Below are 14146 nucleotides of genomic sequence, written 5' to 3' on the forward strand. Positions count from 1 at the left end.
CTTTTATCTGTTCATAGATGGTTCAGCGAAAACATGTTCCGGCAAGTCTGTTCTTCATGGTTTTGCTTCAGGTTGAAAGTGAAAGTGTTAGTTGCTCAGTAGTATCCATCTCTTTGCAACCCCATGGACTATAGCCCACCAGGCTCCTCTGTCCATGGGATTCTCCAGGCAAGGATACTGGAGTGGGTTGCTACTTCCTTCTCCAGGGGATCTTCCTGACCCAGGGATAGAACCACGGTCTCCTGCATTGCAGGCAGATTCTTTAAGGAAACCCTTCAGATGAGATCCACTTTAAAGCTGTTTGTAAGTCACGGTCACTGGGGTGACTCTGAAAGCAGAGGAGGCCTGTGAGACAGAGAGGCCCTCGGCATCCAGACTTGGATCCCAGGCTGGTCAATTGCTGGCCCCTCACCAGGCTTCCTAGCCATCATCCCCCCTCCTAGCCATGACCCATGTTCCTACCTTTCTGGAAATAGCACACAGTGGGGGCTCGTCATCTGGCCTCAGGACTGGGATAAATGAATGAATGAATGACATAGAGCTTATCTTTACTCTCATTCTGAAGAATCGTGTTCTTCTCCTTCAACACAACAGTTGATTACTCCAGTCCATGGTGGGTTCCTTGAGAGTGGACTCCTCTTCCTCAAATGACCAAGTGCTCTTCCAGGCTCTGCATCTAATTTCTGATATGTACAAAACTTGGATTTGTAACTGGAAGACTGCAGAGGGTGATATTCCAAGTCATTGTATGTGTTATACACAGTATAGGTAGCTATTGCTAACAGGAGAGACTGCAGAACTGCACCTTAGAAGCGTACGTTGCTGCTCACAGATTCAGGAATGCACTAGGCATCCTTACCTTCAGATTGCACTGAAGGGCAGAGAACATGGGGTGGCAGGAGGCCTTTTGGGGCTCGAGCTGGTAGCTGAGGATTCTGTGGCTCGGGCAGTGCTCAGACCTGGCGCCTGGAGTCAGAGCAGCCGAGTGGAATCCAATCAGGCCCTGGGCAGGCTGACCTCCCACCAGGGTCCTAGAGGCCAGTCTGCTGCCCCCGCCTGCTACCATTGGGCAAGGGGGTTTTCAGCCACACACGTGGTTGGGGAAGGCAGAGCACGGGCTGAAGTCTGGGAGGAACACCCTTGTGATCTTGACTGTAAGCCTAAACTCCGATTTTTGAGAAGTAAACAAACCTCTGCATAGTTGAACCAGGATTTCCAAATATTTCATGATAGTAAAACCCACAATCCAACCTTTGATCAAGTTGCTAACCTTTTTAAAAAAAAACTTATTTATTAGTTTAAGTTACTTAATTTATTCATGAGTTAATTTGGCTGTGCCAAGTCAGCATGGGATCTTCTATCTTTGTTGTGGCTTGCAGTATGTGGGATCTAGTCCCCTGACCAGAGATTGAACGTGGGCCTTCTGCACTGACAGTGCAGAGTCTTAACCACTGGACTGTTGAGGCAGTTTGAGCATGGGTTGGAAAATAATTTCCAGACACAGAACATTTCAGAAGGGAGTGAGTTTATTAAGGACAAAGAACAGAGATAACGTGGGCGCTGTGAGTACAGCGGGCAGACTTCCCGACAGACTGGGGAGAGTCAACAGTTTTCGTAGGTTCAGTTCAGCTCAGTTCAGTCGCTCACTCGTGTCTGGCTCTTTGCAACCCCATGAATCGCAGCACGCCAGGCCTCCCTGTCCATCACCAACCCCTGGAGTTCACCCAAACTCACGTCCATCGAGTCAGTGATGCCATCCAGCCATCTCATCCTCTGTTGTCCCCTTCTCCTCCTGCCCTCAATCCTTCCCAGCATCAGCGTCTTTTCCAATGAGTCAGCTCTTCACATGAGGTGGCCAAAGTACTGGAGTTTCAGCTTTAGCATCATTCCTTCCAAAGAACACCCAGGACTGATCTCCTTTAGGATGGACTGGTTGGATCTCCTTGCAGTTCAAGGGACTCTCAAGGGTCTTCTCCAACACCACAGTTCAAAAGCATCAATTCTTTGGCACTCAGCTTTCTTCACAGTCCAACTGTCGCATCCCTGCATGACCACTGGAAAAACCATAGCCTTGACTAAACAGACCTTTGTTAGCAAAGTAATGTCTCTGCTTTTGAATATGCTATCTAGGTTGGTCATAACTTTTCTTCCAAGGAGTAAGCGTCTTTTAATTTCATGGCTGCAATCACCATCTGCAGTGTTTTTGGAGCCCCCCAAAATAAAGTCTGACACTGTTTCCACTGTTTCCCCATCTATTTCCCATGAAGTAATGGGACCAGATGCCATGATCTTCGTAGGTTAGTAGCTGATTTTTATAGCCTTCAAACAAAGAAAATTCCTGCTGGAAGGTTGGCACTAGGTGACTGGTTAGGGCAGTGTAGGGTGGTATGTGTGCGTGCTAAGTCACTTCAGTTGTGTCCAGCTTTTTGCGACCCTGTGAACTGTAGCCCTCCAGAGTCCTCTGTCATGGGATTCTCCATGCAAGAATACTGGAGTGGGTTGCCATGCCCTCCTCCAGGGTATCTTCCTGACCCAGGACTCAAACCCGCATCTCTTATGTCTCCTGGATTGGCAGGTGGATTTTTCACTACTGGCACCACCTGTTTGGCATCTTTGCCTAATTTAGAGTCACCTAATCTGTTCGTGAAGATCACGGGGGCTTTTGATAACAGTTACAAAGGGGGTCAGTCAGCTTCAGAGGTGACTTTGGTTCTGGGCTCTGCTTCTGTGGCCTTGAGGCAGGACTCAACACAGACAACCAGGGAAGTCCCAAGTTGCAGTCCTTAAAGAAAAGAGCAGTCCAAGCTGCTTGTGTGATTTGAGTATGGCTCTGTGGTGGGGCAGGGTGCTGTCTCAGGCCCAGAGCAGGAAGAAGACTGATTTCCAGGAGGGGCTACTTAGGACCTGTGATGAAGCCTTTCTGGCCCTGTCCTGGGGACAGGACAGGAGGGCCCTTCTCTCCTTTCAAATTCCCAAACCCAAATGGGGCTTTTTCCTGCTTCCTGCATGACAGCCAGGGCGTGTGTGGTGCCTGGCTGTTGCCCTTTTTTGGCCACACCATGAGGCATGCAGGATCTTAGTTGACCCGGCGATTGAGCCTGTGCCCCTGCATTGGGAGCATGGAGTCTTCACCAGTGGCCCACCAGGGAGCTCCCTGTGCCCATTTCTTGAGGACAGACGGCAGTGACTCCCGGCCCTCTTGCTCTTCCCTGAGTCTCCAGCCCTCCCAGTGGGACTATCCTCACTTCTGGAGTGGGAAGTGCCTCCTCTCTGTCTAACCCACCCACTCTGCGCTTTATGCCTCCACTCTGGAGCCTCTGACCTATAGTGAGCTGGAGCCCTTGCAACTCAGGATCTCTGCTTTTGAAAATTCCACAATTCTTTTCATATCCTGCTCACTGAGTGAACCCACCCTGGACACGAGGATGCTACTGGCTGAGCGGGGAACTGGTAGGAGACAGAGGACAGAAGGGGAGCAGCGGAGCCATGCTCGTTATGGAAGCGAGAGAACTTTCCCATGCCTGCACCGCATCTCAAATATGTGCCTTTACATTGCTGGCAGATTGACTTTAACTTCTAAGATTGTAATGCAAACCAGTCAACTCTGGGCAACTCTAAAGTGTTTTTTCAGTGTCTTATTTCTCCTACTTTTCAAGTGTGAACATACACACTCATATCCCCTCACTCCTGATTCTCAGCTACAAGTGGTTTAGTGCCTGAAAACCATGCCTTTGAGTACAAGTAGAGCTTTTGCTTCATGCAGTAAGCGAGACTCTCGGTGGAGATGTCAGCTCACTGAGTGGAGATTCCAGTTTGGGGCATCTGCACTGTTTAGTCTGAGGGAGCAGCCATGAGAGTCCTTTGTGTGGTGCTGGTTGTGCCACAGGTGTTACCAGCAAAAGTGAATCAGGGCTTCCCTGTCCAGAAAACTCAGTTTGACAGTCCTCCCCTCATCTGCACTGTCCCACATCACAGGGTCCGATTGCTGGGTCTGCATGTCCTGTTTCACTTTATCATGGGTCAACCCAGATGAAAACTCACTCCACTGGGGATTTCCAGGAAAATAAATATCATCCCCACCACGACCTGTCTGAGTTACTACAGGGGGATTTGTTGGCAGTGTCCAGCCTTGCCAGGAGTGGCCATAATGCTCGACTGCATGCTAAGTCGCTTCAGTAGTGTCTGACTCTGTGCGACCCTATGGATCGTAGCCCCCCAGGCTCCTCTGTCCATGGGATTTCCAAGGCAAGAATACTGGAGTGGGTTGCCACGCCCTCCTCCAGGGGACCTTCCCGACCCAGGGATGGAACCCACGTCTCTTAGATCTCCTGCTTTGGCAGGCAGCTTCCTTAGCACTAGTACCACCTGGGAAGCCCCTTATTGTGCTGGATTGGAGAGAGCCAAAAAGGGGGCATTGGGGCCAGAGGCTGGCAAATTCAGCGAGGCCAGTTGGCACCAGGATGTGAAGGATGTGGTGACACTGGGTGATGGAAGCGACGGCCCAGGAGTGGCCCTGGGCTCTGGAGCCGAAGCCCTGCCTCTGATGAAAGGTCTGCCCCACCTGTGGCCCATTGCCTGACACCTGAGCCTCAGTTTCCTTGCCAGAAACAAGGACCACCATTGGAGTAGGTGTGGTTACTGCTGCCCTGAGCGTTAAATGAGGTCATGTTGGGACAGCCCCTGGCCAGGTGCCCAGCTCTGAGAAGCCCTAGGTTTCTCCTTCCATCACCCCTCCCCTTCCTGTCCTGCTCTGCTTTCTTCACTGGGCAGAGATGATAAGAGTGGGCCCTGAAGGCCGGCTGGCCCTGGGCAGGGCTATGCAGGATCTACAGGATGCCTGGGTGGGCAAGAACTCAGTACAACGTGCTGTGTAATTTTTAGAGAAACAAAAATCTTTCTTCAACAAAGTTTGTAAAGAAGCTCACTATGTGGGTTAATAAAAATAGAGGCTCCCCAGTGTGGAGCGAAGAGGGAGAGAGCAACCTCGGGGTCCCCGGTGGGTCGGTGTACTCACGCCCAGGGGAGCCTCCTCAACGTCAGTCCCTGTCCTCGTGGGCTGGGGAAGTGTGTGAGGTTTCAGCAGAGGACGGAGACGCTGCCCCTGACCGTGGCCTGTGTTGCAGGTGTCGCCGTGCGAGCGGTGCCGCTGCGAGGCCAGCGGGGAAGTGCTGTGCGCGGTGTCCGCGTGTCCACAGACCGAGTGCGTGGACCCCGTGTACGAGCCGGACCAGTGCTGCCCCATCTGCAAAAACGGTAGGTGCCTGCGCGGTTAGCCCTGCGCGCGGCAATGACGCACGCGTTCCCGAGCGCTTTCCATGGACGCAGGAAGAGAGGCACGATGAGATGCAGGACGGGAAGAGCAGGCTGCAGGATGGGACGCTTGTGAGTTTTGGTATTTGCATCCACGCCCTAGCACGCGAGTCCTTGCCCTCTGGGCTCCGGGGAACCTTCGGGAGCTGGGTTCCAGTAAGGCCAGCCCTCTTATTGGTATCAGTTCCATGCTTTAAAGGTGTTTAAGTTCTTTGGAGGAAAATTCAATTTCCACTGTCGGGGCGAGTCGCTTACTTTAATTTAACTTTGTTTGTTCTTGCAAAGCAGTTTCTCTCTTTCCGCCACAAATCAAACATGCCGGTTGGGCTCATTTACTTTTCATTACTAAGTGAATTAAACGTGGAACATCGTTGAATGTTTTTCTTAAGCAAATTCGGCAGGAAGAGAAAGAAGCCTCTCTTCTTCCGTGTGAGAGGCCAGGGGAGATGGGAAGCCTCCTGTGCTTTGTCAAAGAGAAATGGCAGGAGGGACGTGGTTAGCCAGGGAGAGTGTCTCCTCAACCTGCAGGGTGGAAACTTTGTACCTGAGCTCTGAGCCTGTCTGGGCACCACTTATGGGGGTGTTGATGAGAGTGGGTTCTTCAGGAGGGGGGTTGAACAACTGTGACCCAGGTGGGTGGATGGATGAAGCGCTTGGAAGAGAGTTGACTCTGGTCACGCAAGCGCATCTTCAGGTACAGGGGGGTCCTGCCTTGGGAGGGTGTTGGGCCGCCTCTGTGTGGCCCCAAGGCCATGATGCAAGATGAGGCCAGAGCAGGGTGTCTCAGAAAGATGAAAGCAACTCTCCCATGGCCAGAGTGTGTCAAAGAAGTGATGAGCTTACTTGTGAGGTTACCAGCTTGTCAGCTGTGGAGTTGCTGGACATCAAGCCAGGAGATGTGGGCCTTGTCAGTGGCGGATGGTTACGCGGGCTGTTACTAGTGTCTGAGGTCATTCTGAGATTCTGCCATAATGCCCATCGCTGTTGTGTGGCAGTGAGGTGCCACAGACACCTCCAGGCACACACAGACAGCCAGATGTCACCACGGGAGATTTTTAGATTCTTGAAAGAAGTCAGTAGGAGAGGAGGTGAAGTTTCTGTGGAAGCAGGATGCGGCAGCATCTCAGTGGGCTGTGGAGAGAAGGGAGCCTGGAGAAGGGGGAGCTGGTAACTGCGTAGGTTTGGGACCAGGACCTTTGAGGTCCAGGCTGCAGTGCGCTGAGCTTGGCGGCCTGGTTCCGCCTCTTCCCGAGTCAACAGTATTTAGTGAATAGCTTCAATACAAGTGGCTCAAATAGTTGGCGTCCTAAGTATCCAAGATACTGTGTCTCACTTGTCAGTTATGATAAAAAAACAAAGTTTTGGCCTTAGACAGTCAGGGAGTCCTCATCTCAATGTTTACAAAAGATAGGAAAACGTGACTTGCATCCTTGAGGATTTTTTCAACCCCAAAAGCTTTATAAAAATTTCAAACCTACAGAATATTGATAAATAGCACAAGGAACAGAGATATACCCTTCACTATCTATACCCATTGTTCAAATTTCCCTGTTTTGTTTGCTTTATGTCTTTTGATCTCTATCTTTGTCCCCATCTCTGTATATAACTCAATATTATCAATATATTTGCTTAGTTGTTCTTTTCCATAAAACACGCAGGATATCTTCTGTTTGTACCACAATCAACATGAAACCTACTGGGCAAAGTTCATGATTTTTTTGCAGTTCTTTTTGCCCTGAAGATATATCCCAGTTACAGTATAGAGTTAGAAATTCTTTGAATTAATTCTTTATCTTGTGTGAATATGTTGAAATGTTATGAAGATTTAAAGTCACTTATTTCTGTTTGGTTCAGTTTTTATTATTAAGACATAATTTTATTTTTTGGATAAGCAAACAATGTTCAAAAGTAAATTCTGTATAAATAAGGTCTGACCAGAGACTCACGGGATGTTTTAATATTGTACTGATGTTTTGAGGGGAGAGAAGATGGTTGTTCTGAAGTCAAACTTCTAAACGCTCTGCCTCTAACTTTGAGAGACAGCATAAGAAGAAATAAGGCAGGATTTGGTGAGTATTATCTTAGAGACTCTTAGAAGGAGGATGAATATGTTTTTTAAAAAGCTAGATTAAGAAGGATTATTAAAAAAGGATTTGTATTCAAAGGTTTGATCCAATTATATAAAAAAAACTTTTTACTTTCAGATATGGACCCATAAATAAATTTAAATGTGTCTAATCATGTAAGTTCTCTTTAAGTTTTGTTATAACATATTCACTAGATATAATCTGGTTTTCATCTGTCTCTTTAGGTGTAGGGTATTTTGACCTTGACAGGGCAGATGGTGCCTGGAATTCTTAGTGAAAATTTTGCTTGAAAAATGAGAACAGTTTCTCCCAGATATGAAAGTCCTGTAATAGCTGTTGAGATCAGTGAATAATTTATGGCGGTCTGTCCCTATAGCTGCACACAAAAATCAGTATCTTCATAACAAAAAGTTACACATCTGATAGGTTACAGATTACAGGACATCAGAAGTGATGCCTTATATAAAATTACATGCTTGGATAGACTTAGCTTGGGTGGAACATGAAGGTTTTAACTCCTGATCTTGGGAAATCAGTCTTCACTTTCACACTCTAATGTTTTAACCTGTGGCATTAACTAACTCCTTCTCCCAACAGAAGCATAATAACAGTTCAGTTGCAAGCTGCCAAAATCACTTGCATCAAAGGTGCAGAAGTTTGAAATCAAGAATGCCTGGAATATAAATAAATGATCACAAATTACATGCGACTTAAAACATTCACGTTGTTGTCTTGTATAGATTAATCTCCCGAGGATGTTCTCTGATAAAATGGTGGTTTGTGTGGGGCTGGTTTTCGGATTTTTTTGGCGATACAGGGAGTGTTCTGATGACTTTCAGGATTCCGAGTTCTCCCTGGCACTCGTGCGCCTCATGCAGCTCACACCCACCACACACATTCCCTTCAAGCTCCGTCCTGCGTGTGTGCACGTTTCCTTACTCTGAGTACTCAGAGGAGAAAGCTGACGGATGTAGGGTGTTGGCCTTGAAATGGGAGAGTCTTGTTGGGACTAACTCTGGTTCTCCAATGTGGAATGTTATACCTGAGGGGAAATATGTACACCAAAAGCACAATTCACAGGGATTGTGTATCCCCCTGGAGTATTCACTGCTACTTGATGTTAGTTATTTACAGCTTTATTTCCACCAGAGAATGAGGACGGCTATTTTTTAGAGGAAAAGGACAGTTTTTACAAAACTTTTAAGATAAATACAGAGATTTCACATTACTAGACACACTTTCTTGGAAAACATGTGAGAGGCACTAAGAATTAGACACAGTTGGATTTTGTTTTTTTCCCTTGTGTATTTCAGACAGCAGGATAAGATCATAATTAAACCACATGTTGTGAGTTGCACAGCATCGAATGATGTGTGTGTGTGTGTGTGCGAGACATCCTTCTCATAAGGAAAAGACCATTCCCACGTGGCTTCAACATTATACTTTTCTAAAATTTTTACCAAAGAAATAGTACCTATCTCATGGAAACACTTGGTCATTGCTTAAGATACTACAATTTTGTCCATAAAAAATAAAGGAAACTATGAGTATCAGAATTAATACTTGATTATACTGTTTCTTTTATAAAATTGGTATGTAAAAATCAGCTATTATGTCTAGATACCAGCAACAAACAAATATAAATGAATTAAAAAACTACTCTTTCAAATAACATCATACATATCAAATAATTAGAAGTAAATATAACAAACTTGGGCAAGATTGCCACACTTAAAAATCTTAAAGCTTTATTGAGAAAAATTAAAGAAATCCTCAGTAAATGGAAGGATAGACAATATAATAATCAGAAAACTCAGTAAAGTAAAGATGTTGGCAGCCTCAAATTATTCTGTTAAATAAACAAAATCTATGTATTCAGCATAATGCCAATAAAAAATAAACACAATGACTTTTATGTGCAAATTACCAAGTTTTAAAATCTACATGGAAATACAGAAGTTGAAAGCTAGCCAGTGAAATACTGAAGAAGAATAACGGAGCTGTAAAATCTACACTATAAAAGTGATGAACACGCTGTGGTATTGTCTCAAAGATCAAAAAACTGGCAAATGGGAACAGAATAGAGTCAGAAAAGACTCAGGCATAAAAGATCACCAGATGCATGATCACGCTGATCCTGTGGCACAGGGGAGGGTGTGATCTTTCCAGTAAATGGTACTAGATGAGTTGGATAGCAGTCTGGAGATAAAGGTATCTTGACTCCTTCCTCACATAGTACCAAAAAATCAATTCCAAATGTATTACAGATTTAAATATGAAATTTAAAATAATGCTTTCAGAGGAAAACAGAGAACATCTTTATAATTTTGATTTGGCAAAGTTGAATTTTAAAAGATTCTTAAAAGACTTATCATATGGAAAGAATTGATAAGTTGAATTTTATTAACATTAAGAACCTCTATTCATCAAACAACACTATTACACCAGTGCAAAGCAGCCCACATGTTGGGGAAAATATGCAATACATATATCTGACAAATGAATAAACCATTCTAACACATCAAAACAGAGAGATGGAAAAGTAGGGACGAAGAGTAGAGAGAGAAAAATTTAAAGGAATTCCCACTCTGTGGACCTCAGTGTTCTTCTTCTAGTTCCACGAATCATACAAACAAGTTTTCTCACTGAGTTTTACATACTAGAATGCTGCTACTCACCACTATTTTCATAACACTCTGTAATAGGATATGTTCTTGGTGCAGAGTCACAAGAGAAAAGTAAATTGAATTTCCTATTTTAGTGAAATTAAGCTAGTGTTAATCTGGAGTAGGTAATGATAAATTAAGATGCATATTTTAATGCTTAGAAAAATCACTAAGAAAATCGACAAGGTGGTTGACCCTGGTGGTCCAGTGGCTGAGAATCTGCCTGCCAATGCAGGGGACATGGGTTTGAGCCCTGACCTGGGAAGATTCCACATGCTATGGGACAACAGAGCCCACGTGCCACCACCGCTGAGCCTACATGCTCCAGGGCCCATGCTCTACAAGAGGAGCTACCACAATGAGAAGCTGCCATGCTGCAGCTTGAGAGTAGCCCCTGCTCACTGCAACTAGAGAAAGCCCATGCACAGTGATGAAGATGCAGCACAGTGAAAAACAAATTTTTAAAATGAGAATTCTTGTGGCCCTATTACTAAAGCAAAGCAAGGACATCACACAGAAAACACAACTACAGATCATTTTTTTCTGTGATTATAGGTGGAAAACTCCTTAACAAAATATTGACAATCTGAATTCAGCACCATAAAAAGGATTATACAGTATAACCAGGTGAAATTTATCCCCAGATTGCAAGGTAATATACGTATTATCAAAAAGATGAAGAATAAAAAATAATTACGTCAAAAATGAAGGAAAAGTATTTGACAATATTCATCACTCACTGATGATTAAAGCTCCCAACAAAATAGAAAAAGTGAAATGTCTCATCCTGACACAGTGCAGCTAAGAATAATCTATGCAAAGTAAAGTGTTAGTTGCCCAGTTGTGTCTGACTTTTTGAGACCCCATAGACTGTAGCCCACCAGGCTCCTCTGTCCATGGAATTCTCCAGGCAACAATACCAGAGTGGGTAGCCATTCCCTTCTCCAGGGGATCTTCCCAAGCCAGGGATCAAACCCAGGTCTCCTGCACTGTAGGCAGATTCTTTACCCTCTGAGCCACCAGAGAATAATCCATAGCCATAGGTAACGTCATGCATAATAGTAAAGGCTAGATGCTGTGTCAGTAAGATCAGGGAAAAGGCAAGATTATCCACTTTTGCTACTTGTATCCATTACTGTAGTGGATATTCTACATGATGGTGAAAAAAAGAAGAAAATAATGATAGAATACATTAAGGGGTAAGTTGCTTTTACTCTGACATGTCATGATTCTGCATTTGAAAAATTCCAAAGTATACACACACACACACACACACAACTATTAGAACTAATGAAGAATAACATCAGATTAATGTATAAAAAGTCTATTTTTGGGTAGCAAGCAGTGAACCACTAGCAATAGACAGTAAAAATGAAACAGAAAATAGTTCTATTTGCAATAGAATCAAAAACAGTAGAATACTAAGGAATAAATTTAACAACAAATGTGCAAGATTTGTACACTGAAAGCTACACATTATTACGGAAAGAAAGGAGATATAAATAAATGGAGAGACATTTTATGAATAGAAGTCTCAACATCATCAAGATTGCAGTTCTTCCAAAATTGATCTATAAATTCAATGAAATTCTGTACAAATCCCAGCATACTTTTTGAGTCAAAAATTGAAAAGGGGATCTTAAAATTCCTATGGATCATAAAGGATAGACAAAACAATTTGGAAAATAACAAAATTGAAGAGTTGGTGCACTCCAACTTCATAACATACTCTAAAGTCTTAATAATCGAAAACTGTGATGTTAGTACAAGCATAGACATGCTGTAATGAAACAGAATTGAAAGTCTAGAAGTAAGTCCAGAATATAAATCCTTATGTGTTTATTTTCCACCAACATACAAAGGCACTTTCAGTGGGGAAAAAATGAAAGTCTTTTCAACAAATGGGGCTAGAGCTATTACATACCCTTGTGTAAAAAGAAAGAAAAATAACTAAGATCCTTGCTTAGATCACTCCACATACAAGCATTAACTCAAAATGAATCACAGAATTAAATGTAAGGCTTTAAACTATGTAATTTTTATATAATAACAAATAAAACATCGTCATGACCTTTAGTTGGGTAAAGAGTTCTTAGATTCAACACCAAAACCATAATCCATAAAAGGGGGAAAAACTGATAAATTGAATGCCATAGAAATGAGAAGTTTCCATATTTCAGAACATATGATTACAAAAGTGAAAATATAAGCTATAGACTGTGAGAAAATGTTTACAAATTATATATCTGATAAAAGTCTTTTGTCCATTGTGTATAAAGAACTCATATAACACAATGGCATAAACAACCCAATAAAAATTGAGCAGAGTATTTGAACAGATAGTTCAGCAAAGAAGATAAACAAATGTAAATAAGCACATAAAAATATTCTCAACCTCCTTAGTCCTTAGGGAAATAAAAATTAAAGTCACGGTGAGATACCAGTATACCCCACTAGAATGGTTTTAATAATACTAATAAAGACAATACCAGGCTTGGCAAAGATGTGGAAGATGTGGAGAAACTAGACTCAGCAACTAGAACACATTGTTGGTGGGACTAGTCCATACACTTTGAAAAACAGTTTGGCATTTTCTTAAAAAGTGAAGCAAGTGAATTCCTTGGCAGTCCAGTGGTTAGCACTCAGAGCTTTCACTGCCAGGGCCCAGGTTCAATCCCTGGTCAGGGAACTAAGATCCCATAGGCCTCGTGATGCGGCCAAAAGAGAAGGAAAAAAAAAAAGTGAAGGGAAAACTTAATATCTGTCCTAGCAATTCCATCCTGGAATTCAATCCCAGAAAATGAAACATATGTCTATGCAAAGGTGTAAGATAAATATTCATGACAGGATTATCCTTCATAGCCGAAAAAATGAAAATAATCCAAATGTCCTGCAGTGGTGAATAGATAAACAGCATGTGTTTATTTCCATGCAGTAGAATATTCAGTTCAGTCTCTCAGTCGTGTCCGACTCTTTGCGACCCCATGGACTGAAGCATGCCAGGCCTTCCTGTCCATCACCAACTCCTGGAGTCTACTCCAACTCATGTTGATTGAATCGGTGATGCCATCCAACCATCTTATCCTCTGTCATCCCCTTCTCCCACCTTCAATCTTTCCCCATCAGGGTCTATTAAAAGAAATCAAGGATAAAATACTTAGGAATATATCTACCTAAAGAAACTAAAGACCTATATATAGAAAACTATAAAACACTGGTGAAAGAAATCAAAGAGGACACTAATAGATGGAGAAATATACCATGTTCATGGATTGGAAGAATCAATATAGTGAAAATGAGTATACTACCCAAAGCAATTTATAGATTCAATGCAATCCCTATCAAGCTACCAACAGTATTCTTCACAGAGCTAGAACAAATAATTTCACAATTTGTATGGAAATACAAAAAACCTCGAATAGCCAAAGCAATCTTGAGAAAGAAAAATGGAACTGGAGGAATCAACCTACCTGACTTCAGGCTCTACTACAAAGCCACAGTTATCAAGACAGTATGGTACTGGCACAAAGACAGAAATATAGATCAATGGAACAAAATAGAAAGCCCAGAGATAAATCCACGCACATATGGACACCTTATCTTTGACAAAGGAGGCAAGAATATACAATGGATTAAAGACAATCTCTTTAACAAGTGGTGCTGGGAAATCTGGTCAACCACTTGTAAAAGAATGAAACTAGAACACTTTGTAACACCATATACAAAAATAAACTCAAAATGGATTAAAGATCTCAATGTAAGACCAGAAACTATAAAACTCCTAGAGGAGAACATAGGCAAAACACTCTCTAACATACATCACAGCAGGATCCTCTATGACCCACCTCCCAGAATATTGGAAATAAAAGCAAAAAATAAACAAATGGGACCTAATTAAACTTAAAAGCTTCTGTACATCAAAGGAAACTATTAGCAAGGTGAAAAGACAGCCTTCAGAATGGAGAAAATAATAGCAAATGAAGCAACCGACAAACAACTAATCTCAAAAATATACAAGCAACTCCTACAGCTCAACTCTAGAAAAATAAATGACCCAATCAAAAAATGGGCCAAAGATCTAAA

The 14146-nt window shown here is 43.1% G+C and overlaps 1 protein-coding gene across 1 annotated transcript in view; it reads left to right on the plus strand.

Annotated features, from left to right (window-relative positions):
• Positions 1-14146, plus strand: part of VWC2 (von Willebrand factor C domain containing 2) — a 134096-nt gene that overhangs the window by 23620 nt on the left and 96330 nt on the right. The window contains exon 6 of the mRNA XM_010831051.1: positions 5124-5253. Coding sequence (XP_010829353.1) covers positions 5124-5253 — 130 coding nt within the window. The remainder of the gene's footprint in view (positions 1-5123; positions 5254-14146) is intronic.

Source organism: Bison bison, unplaced genomic scaffold (assembly GCF_000754665.1).
Source record: "Bison bison bison isolate TAMUID 2011002044 unplaced genomic scaffold, Bison_UMD1.0 scf7180017864522, whole genome shotgun sequence".
NCBI classification, from domain to species: domain Eukaryota; kingdom Metazoa; phylum Chordata; class Mammalia; order Artiodactyla; family Bovidae; genus Bison; species Bison bison.